Raw genomic sequence first — 9,069 nt, 5'->3', positions numbered from 1 at the left:
TTTGAAATTATAAAATACGATTAGCTTTTGTGTTATTTTACTTAAATTATTAAAGCATAAAACTGTAAAAAACACAAAAAAGGGAGTATTTAAATTTTTTTATGATACTTACCAACTAGAAAATATCATAGTATAGTGTAAATAAAAAAACTCCAGTTGCTTTGATTTATTTTCAATTTAATCAACCATTTATTTTCAGATTTTACAAAACACAATTTTAGGTATTTTTTATGTATGACATATAAAATTTTGAGATACAGTAGAGTGGAAGAGGATAAATATAAAAAAGGACAAAGAGTATTACATGAATAGGCGACACCTACCAACATGGCAATAATTGTTATTAAATATTAATACAAATGGCTGTTTGTACGAAGATACCGTCAAGTGAGCTAATCTTAATCGCAAACTTTGCTAAGTCTCCTACATGTTTAAACAAAAAATAAAATTTGTGTGGTGTGTTGTTTTGTTGCAGATCAATGACTTCATTGATTGAGATTAGTTGCTACGCTAGATGCCGTCGGTTTATTGCAAAAGTAGAAAATGCAGAAAAAGCTGCCTGCGATTTACAAAAAATAATAATTCACTACAAAATTAATTAGCTAAATGAAAAATTAAGTTCTCCGCGTTCATCGTAATATGGCACAATCGTTTTTCTCATAAAAGCATCCAAGAGGTAGGTAAAATTTCCACAGTAACCTAATTCAAATAGTACATAGTCACATTTAGAAGTTTAGCCATTCGTGCTGATTTTTTTTACCGGTTTCCATTCAGGCTCGTCAATTTTCCACAGAAAGCCGTTGTGCTTCTACAATTTAGCTCGTTATATAAAATCAGTCAACATGTTATTTATAATAATTTATATATAAATTTAAAAACATTTGCATCCACTTGAAATGCGTCCGTCAACGTGTGTCACTTACGACTACAGATCAGATGGACGTGGTTTTCTTTCTTTCTCGCACAACTCGAGACAGGTCTTTTTGTATCAAAAACCAAATCTCTTTTAATTTTTATACATATTATCTACACAATAATTTTTCTGCGTCAGCAGCGTCTTTACAAGGTGAGATCTCAGCATTCAAACTCCTTGGCGGTTATGGCGTCTAAGTCTTTCATCAGCCCCTCCAAGTTTGCCATTTCCTGGTTCAACTCTTCTGTGCTCAAAGATGGCTAAAATAGGGCAAATGAGCATATTTCACAATGAAAATGGAAAATTTTCTAACCTGCAGCCTTGTGGTCTCGTTGGGCATTTCGTTCTCACCCCAAGAGGGAGTGAGCAGGGGAGTTGTGCAGTTGGAGACGCGCCCTGCGTCGGAGCCTCTCTTCAGCGAGGACATGCCAGGAGGCAGTTGTGTTGCTGCAGGCAGTTTATTCTTGTAGGGGCTGGACTGCCTGATGCCAGTGCCTGCCTGTGGAGGTGGAGCAGGCACACTGAAGCTCTTGAGGGGGTGGCCCTGCATGCGCTTGCCCAGCGTGTTTGTGTCTCCGTTGCCACTTCCTGCGGCCAGGGCGCTGAAATTATTTTGAAATTAATTTCATAAAATTAAAAAATTAAAATTTTATTATATAAAAACTACTTTAAGTTTTTATTTCAAATTTGTTAGGTTTAATAGAAAAAAATATCAAATTAAAAACCTGTAATTTGATGCGTGTGCGCCTGATATATGTGCGTGTGGTCTGTCGACCGAATCATAGCCGCCTTGCAGGGAGTACGGATTTTCAGAGATGGTTGTTGATGCTGGGAAAAATGATGTTTAAATACTTATTCAGAAAAATTTTCATTATAAATCTTACAAGCAACTGTTGAAGTGCCAGGGTCGAGGGTAACATGGGCTCGCGAGACAGTGTACTGCGTACGGGGATAGGGCCTTGGATCATTGCTTGAAACGGATGAGGCTGAAAATGTTCAAAATTTCATAGAAATTATCCTTCAAAGTTTCACCCCAAACCTCTAAAGCTGCCAAAGTTCCAACCCAAGAATTTATCATAATTTAAAATCCCACACATTTTTTTTTTAATTTAATACAAAAATTTAAGGAAATTGATATCGTCTAGTGTAATTGAATTCAATTTTCCTCAAATTTTGACTTTTTTTGACACCACACTTTTAAAATACAGGAAAAGACAAGCATGCAACAAATTTGAGTATTTATAAAAGTACAAAAGGGTTGATTTGATTAGTAAAGATATAGCAGCTGTGCAGGAGCAATGTTAGTGCAGGGAGCGTACCTGAGTCTCTCTGGATGTCCATGTGCAGTAATGTGGCGTCCACATGCACCGATACAGGTTTCGATCGACGGGCAGTCGAGCTTCGTTCGTCGTCGCTGAGGCGACTGCTGTTGCTGCCACCGCCTAGTGAAAGGGCAAATCAAGGTGCAAACGTGGAATATCATGCGGGTTTGTAAGCAATGGTAAAAGCCAAGGGACAAAAACGACTTGACAAAAGGGGAATTCCTTGTAAAGCACAAATTTTGAAGAAGTTTACCTTGAGAGAGGTACGAGGGCACATAGGTTCTTTTGTCAATTGAGCTTGTGTTCGTTCTTGTAATTTGGGGTGGATCGGAAGAAGGTGGCGAATCCTGGTCCAAGGGGTCTTGAGAGGAGCTGCTGCTCTGACCGTTTTTCTGCTCCAGAGCCTTCAGTTCCATTTGGTCATGATGGATCCACAGATCTGGAGGTTTGATGTTCGGCTTTCCTTTTTGTACACTTAAAAAAAAGTAATTTTAGAATCAGATCAGGATTTTGGGAAAGGTCATGATACATTTTCTTGTTGCGTTCAGGAGATTCTTCCTGCTTTTTCCGACAACAGACAAAGATGGCAACTGAAGACACCAACAGAAGAGCAACTAGACCTACAGCAACCCCCAAAAGCATAATGTTCGTTTGCCCTAATCCACCTGGGCCGCCATGGTTGTGCACAGAACCGTGAGAGTAGCCTCCAGTTGCTATTGAAAATCAATTTAAATTTTCAAGTCCAGAAAACAATTTTTTTAGCTTACTGTATGGGGTCTTGAAAGTGACAATATTGGAGAAAGGACCGTAGCCCATTTTGTTCCTAGCCTGGATGCGGAAATAGTAGGTAGTGTCAGGGTTCAAATTCTTGATGGATGTGGTCATTCTGTCTCCACTGATGTCCTCCATGGCCCAGTCTTTCTCTGGCTTGTTGTGGTCTATCGTGTATGTGATGATGTAGCCAACAACCTGACCATTTGGCGTTTTCGGGGGCTGCCAGTTGAGGTTGACGTTGGTGATGCTACCCTCGGATGAAACCACAGTCAAGTCCCTTGGGGCTGTGGCAGGAGATGCTTCCTGAGTTGTGTTGTAAACAACCATGCTCCATGGACTTTCACGGTGGGCCTGAATTTTATTTTAATTATTAAATTAGATATTAAAATCAAATAATTTTATTTTTACCTTGACAACTTTGACTGTGAACTCGTACTGAGTGTTTGGCTTCAGGTCAACAATAACCGTGTTCAGTTGAGTGGTGTTGGTGTACTTGTAGCGAGGGTTGGAGGAATGGTGGTACGAAGTGTATCGGACAACATAATGGCGACCGTCAGTCACTTCCTGGTTTTTCGGAAGCTGTGAGTCCGTCCAGTAAACGACAACAGACTGAGCAGTCAGCACAACAGCCTCAAGACCAACTGGAGGTAAAAGAGGAGTTGCCACTTCCAAAATAGGCTCCTCTCTGGTTCTCACACTTTCGTAAACTGGCTGTCCATCACCCATGTTGTTGTAGGCCCTCACCGAAATAACATACTCGGAATTGGGTTCTGTTGGTAACATATTTTTATCAAAGAGAATTTCAGATAATTTAAAAACTTACTCAAATTTTGGATGTGGTAGTATCTCTGCTTTCCTTCAACAACCTGACTGAAAACATCAGGTATTCCTGGTCCCCAGCCAATGGTGTATCCTCGGACCATGACATTTTTGCCTGGAGCTGGCGTCCAAGTGACATGAACCGAATCAGCAGCTGGACGAACTCTGAGATTGATGGGCGCATCTGGCACTTTTGACTCATCCAAATCATTATCCAAGGTGGAGACAGAAAGCCAGTCGGTTGGAGGGCCGGTTCCATTGGCATTCAGAGCCCACATCCGCACTTGGTACTCTGCGTCTCGGTCCAACTCTGTGATGACGTACATTCTTCGATTGCCAGCCGTTGAAACGGTTTCACCTCCCTTGTTTCGGCCTTTCCGTTTATATCTGATTTTATATCCATTGATTAGTCCATTCTGAGTGTGTTCTGGAGGTGGCTCCCAACGCACAACAATACTCTGTGAGAGAAATAAACCAATTATTTTCAGTGTGAATTAAACAAAACAAAAATTACCGTCGATGAAGCAGCCTCCAAGGTTACATTAGACGGAGCCTCATCTGGAATGTCTCCCAAAGTGCGGGCAATGACTTGTTCAGTGCTCGCACCTGGCTCGTGGTTTGGCGAAAAAGCAACAACCCAAACAGAGTATTCCGAGTACTTCTTCAGGTCTCTGACTTCAAAGGAGGTGTTGTAGGTGACGACGTGGTGTTCGACTGAAGAGTCTCCTTGCATGTAGAACATTTTGTAGTAACTGACCGGGGCCTCTCCACCCTCTGGAGGTTGCCACTCTGATGCAATCGATGACGAGGAGGTGGCGTAGACCTTCAGGCTTTTAGGAATGCCAGGGACGTGTGCTTCGGCCAGGGTGGACGCCTCGATTGGGTCTGAAAGTTTTCCGACGCCTTGCGAATTGATGGCCGCCACTCTGAAGACATACGTTCTGGTGGGAGTGAGCCCAGAAATGCTGATGTCAGGCCTGCTCGTGTTGGCCACCCTTTCTCTGCAAATTGCGAAAGATGAAACTTTATTCACAAAACGGTTAAAATAGATCTAGTTACCTGTCTGAGTCTTTCAGTTTGTAGTAAACTGAGTAGGCCAAGACTGGAGTGCTGCTGTGTTCTGGCTCTTTCCACTTGAGAGTGATGAAGCGCGCATTTGTAAACGGAGCCATCACCTCTTGAGGCTCAGTTGGCACGTCGGTGAACGCAGATTCACCTAGTGGGGCACGTTTGGGAATGATGTTCTCTTTTGGGTGATGCTGATTGTGAGACAACTTGTTCATGCCTACCATGCAAAATAAGGAGAAAAATAAAACATAAAATGAAAAATGAAAATTGCAATACACCAAAAAATAGAAATAGAATAAAATATAAACAATTTTCAAACAAAAAATATAGCATAATGTTTCTAATCTAGCAAAATAAATAAATATTGAAATGAGATTTACCAGGCCTCAAAACTGTTAAGCGTGCTGCTGCTTGAACTTCCCCTGCAGGATTGGATGCGACGCATTGGAATATTCCAGCATCCAAAGACATTAAACCAAGTATCCTTAAATTATTTCCATTGAGCACCTACCAAGATTACATTTAAAAAGATGAATTTTTTAATCTAACCAGAGCAATACCTGCATGTATTCATTCTGTTTGATTTCCTCTCCATTTTTCAGCCACACCACCCTGGGCTCAGGGTGCCCTTCAACGTCACAACTCAGTTCCAAATCCTCCTTTTCTTCAGCAAAAGAATCTTGTGGACGTTTCTTGAAATTTGGAGGCACTGAAACAACATTTGAAATAAGCAATCTCAACATGTGTTGCAAAATTTCTCAACGTGTGTTGTGAAATTTCTCATCATGTGTAGCGAAATTTCTCAACATGTGTTGTGAAATTTCTCAACATGTGTAGCAAAATTACTCATCATGTGTAGCGAAAGCAAAATTTATTTTTAATGAAATTGACACCAACCTTGAACGTCAAGATTAGCCATAGCATCTAGAGAGTCTTCTTTGTTTTCAGCTCTGCACTGGTAAGCACCTGCGTCTCTGACCTGAACATTGCTGATTTGCAGAGAGCCCGTCCCGATCAGCAAAAATCGGCTGTCCAAATCACTTCAAAGTAAAATAAATTTATGTTTACGTGAAATTAATTAAAATAATCTCTTACGCAAAATCAATGTTGACTCCATCCTTAAGCCAGGTGACCCAGGGCGTTGGATTTCCTATCGCAGCGCACCCCAAAGTGACCGTGCTGCCCTCAATGACCACCGCACTTGCCGGTTTGGCAACAAACCTCGGCGCCGTCGGATGAGCAAACTGGTCCTGCTGGACGGTCAGCTTGGCTTTCTCGCTCAGGGCGTGTCTGTTGAGGCTGGTGGCGTTGCACCGGTACATTCCGGCGTCCCAGTACTCCACGTCGCTGATGTCCAGCGAGCCGGACGGCAGCTGCATCATGCGCGTGTCGTCCAGAGTAAGCACCTGGTCGTTCTTGAGCCAGACGACGGACGCTGGCGGGTTTGCTTCTACGCCACAGACCAAGTGGGCGATTTGTCCAACGTGGACGGTTTGACTCTGAGGCTGTTGACTCACGTGCGGGCCAACTATTTGACGAAAAAGAAAATAAATCTTTTGATAAAATATTGGTTAAAAAATTAATAAAATTAATTAACTAATAAAATTATTAGTTAATTTTTTTCAATTTTAACTGAAAAAAGCTTTTTCCAATTTCCCTCACCCAATTTTGGATTCCAAATTATGTTTGAAACCAGGAGAGCTAAGAATATCCCAGACGATAATTGAACAATTTCACTCACAAGCAATAGAGAGGTTGGCCTTCCTGCTGGCGATGGTGCCGACGCCGTCGAGGTGCACCAGACACTGGTAGGTGCCGAGCAGGGTGGACATGCCGATGGGCACGCTGCTGAAGAAAAGTGTTCCGTTGCCCAGCTGCCGACGAAGGGAGTCGCCGATGAAATTAAGCACGCTGCCGTCGGGCCCACGCCACGTGATGAACGAGGACGGATAGGCCGCCGAAGGTTTGAGCACGCAGTGCAGGGCCGCCGAAGAACCGGGCGGCACAACCGTGTCCTGCGGCTCCTCACTGAACTCAAGAACACCTGCATTTGTCCGAGCTGCAACAAAAGACAATGATTGTTTTCATTAATTATTCTCTTAGTGAACAAAACGTGATGAAATTATTTTATCATTAAAATCGAGAATCATGTAAATATTTTGCAACAATATTGTATTGAATTTTAAATAAAGAGAAAAAAACATGGAAATAAACTTCTCTATACAATTTTATTTAATAAGTTACTTTAATTTTTTACATTCTGTCGTTTCTGGAAGAAAGTCAGATGTTTCCCAACCGCTGCAAAGATTTTTCTCTTTTTTAAATTTTTTTTCTTTTAATGATGGAAACAAATCATTGAATTGAGAACTTTTGAAAAGAATAATTAAGAATGATTTGAATTCAACTAATTTTATTGAAAAATTCTTTTGAAATGCGTATTTCTTTTGATTTTATCCAAATTCACAGAAAAGGCGCAATTAAAACTTCCCCACAAATAAAACCAATTTCTCAACACCCAGAATGAATTAATCGCAGAAAGTTCTTGGCCACAATTGGGAGAGGGTTGAGTGTAAAAAACCGCACTTCTGGGACACCGCCGGATGAATAATTACCATAAATTCAAAAGCGAGCCCACCGCAAAAAAATATTCTGCCAGCAAATCTTGTTAGTGTAAAATACGACGACGGCGTTTTCGGGTTTCAGCAAAACGAACAAAGTGCACAGCGAGCGCAAGAAAGTTCGATCAAACAATAGCGCGCCGGTTGTTATCTCAATCTGCTCCTTTTGTCTCTTCCTCTCCTTGGAATTTGCGGAAAAACACCAGCGCAACTAACTTTCCGCCGACTCGATCTTTATTTCTTTCTTTCCATTTTGCACGCTCGAGAAAAGTTTCAAACTAACTTGATCTCTTTCAGCAAAAGCTAGGTGGTGCGTCTTTCAAACACAAAATTGGAGCTTTTCTGCTTATCCGTGCGAAAGGAGATTTTTAAAATGCACGATATGATCCGGCAACAAACTGCGGAATGCATAGATAGAAGAAAAGCAACTTTTCTCATCGGCCAGCGCAGCAATTGCGAACGTGCCAAACATGGCAATAAGCAGCTCCACTTTTATGGCGCGGCTTTTTGGCACAGCTTATTTCCTTTGTTTCTTCGCCCCCGCGTAATCCACTTTGCAAAACATGATCCTTCTTGGCATCGCCTCCGAATTCAATCAATAGGATGGAGTGACTAATGACACACATACATCCATTAGCGCGGCAAAAATGGCGAGATGACATTTCGTCAAGGAATATAATGTTGCCGCCGCGGGCCAAAATAACTTTCCCCCTTTTCCCTTCGCAGTGATTTGAAATCAATATTATGTGAAAGAGCAGCCAAGGGTACATTTTGTATGAATTCGCTCTTTCGAAAAGGCACCCCTTCTAGCCTTTTACAGCAGGAAGAGATTTGAGTGGCGTTGTCATTAAGGATGATGTCTGTTCGCGCAGAGATTGTCATTATTATTTCCTCCCTGGGAAATTGGAACGCACTTTTGCCGGACTTGAGGCGAGCGACACGCTTTCAAGGAAGTCCGACTGCCAAGAAGATTTTTCCTCTGGAGAAATTGATGAGACCAATATAGTTTTTCATAAAAAGTGAGAGTATGAACGAGAGGGAAATGTCAAAAGAGACAGGAGATCTGTTTTGGCGCCAGATTGGTCCATTGGCCATTATCGACTAATCGGGTTAAATTTTTTCATACAAAATATACGTATATAAATTCGAGTCTTCAAAGTGACCGGAACGTGATTTAAATCTTTCTTTTCATCATAAATACTGGATTATTGAAAAAAATACAGGTTTATTTATTGAATCAAATTTTTCATAACTTATTATTTATTTATATTTTGATTTTACAAACTGAGAGTATTGCATTTTTTTCCCAAGAAAACGTTTACAAGAACTGTTCAATCATCACCCACTCGTTCACCAATCAATTTAAAAAGAATAAATAACCAACTTTATTTTATGTGAATTTTTTGAATATAAAATCAATAGCTCTTCAAACGATTTAATTCAGTGCAAACTTATTTGACAGAAGTAATATTTGCAAGAAATTATTATCACCTGAACCAAATATGATGTATGAAATTATCGTTTTTAGGAAATATATTTTTCATTTCCGTATAAT

At 40.9% G+C, this 9,069-nt stretch overlaps 1 protein-coding gene across 3 annotated transcripts in view; it reads right to left on the bottom strand.

Annotated features, from left to right (window-relative positions):
- Positions 1–165: 165 nt before the first annotated feature.
- LOC132194257 (neogenin) overlaps positions 166–9,069 on the bottom strand; it is a 32,649-nt gene continuing 23,745 nt past the window's right edge. Inside the window, exons 2-18 of one of the 3 annotated variants that reach the window (XM_059615422.1) lie at positions 6,638–6,955; positions 5,992–6,424; positions 5,794–5,936; positions 5,457–5,605; positions 5,277–5,403; positions 4,888–5,044; positions 4,343–4,829; positions 3,833–4,286; positions 3,418–3,779; positions 3,003–3,360; positions 2,765–2,948; positions 2,489–2,709; positions 2,233–2,355; positions 1,798–1,899; positions 1,639–1,741; positions 1,227–1,515; positions 166–1,173 (exon numbers count right to left, since the gene is read on the bottom strand). In XM_059615422.1, the coding sequence (XP_059471405.1) occupies positions 1,075–1,173; positions 1,227–1,515; positions 1,639–1,741; positions 1,798–1,899; positions 2,233–2,355; positions 2,489–2,709; positions 2,765–2,948; positions 3,003–3,360; positions 3,418–3,779; positions 3,833–4,286; positions 4,343–4,829; positions 4,888–5,044; positions 5,277–5,403; positions 5,457–5,605; positions 5,794–5,936; positions 5,992–6,424; positions 6,638–6,955 (4,109 nt within the window). In that variant the 3' untranslated portion in view covers positions 166–1,074. Of the gene's footprint in view, positions 1,174–1,226; positions 1,516–1,638; positions 1,742–1,797; positions 1,900–2,232; positions 2,356–2,488; positions 2,710–2,764; positions 2,949–3,002; positions 3,361–3,417; positions 3,780–3,832; positions 4,287–4,342; positions 4,830–4,887; positions 5,114–5,276; positions 5,404–5,456; positions 5,606–5,793; positions 5,937–5,991; positions 6,425–6,637; positions 6,956–9,069 lie in introns of all 3 variants that reach the window. The other 2 variants (XM_059615421.1, XM_059615423.1) reach the window with 2 other exon arrangements.

Source organism: Neocloeon triangulifer, unplaced genomic scaffold (assembly GCF_031216515.1).
Source record: "Neocloeon triangulifer isolate White Clay Creek 2 clone unplaced genomic scaffold, ASM3121651v1 ptg000006l, whole genome shotgun sequence".
NCBI lineage: Eukaryota > Metazoa > Arthropoda > Insecta > Ephemeroptera > Baetidae > Neocloeon > Neocloeon triangulifer.
This window is presented reverse-complemented; position numbering and strand designations above follow the sequence as displayed.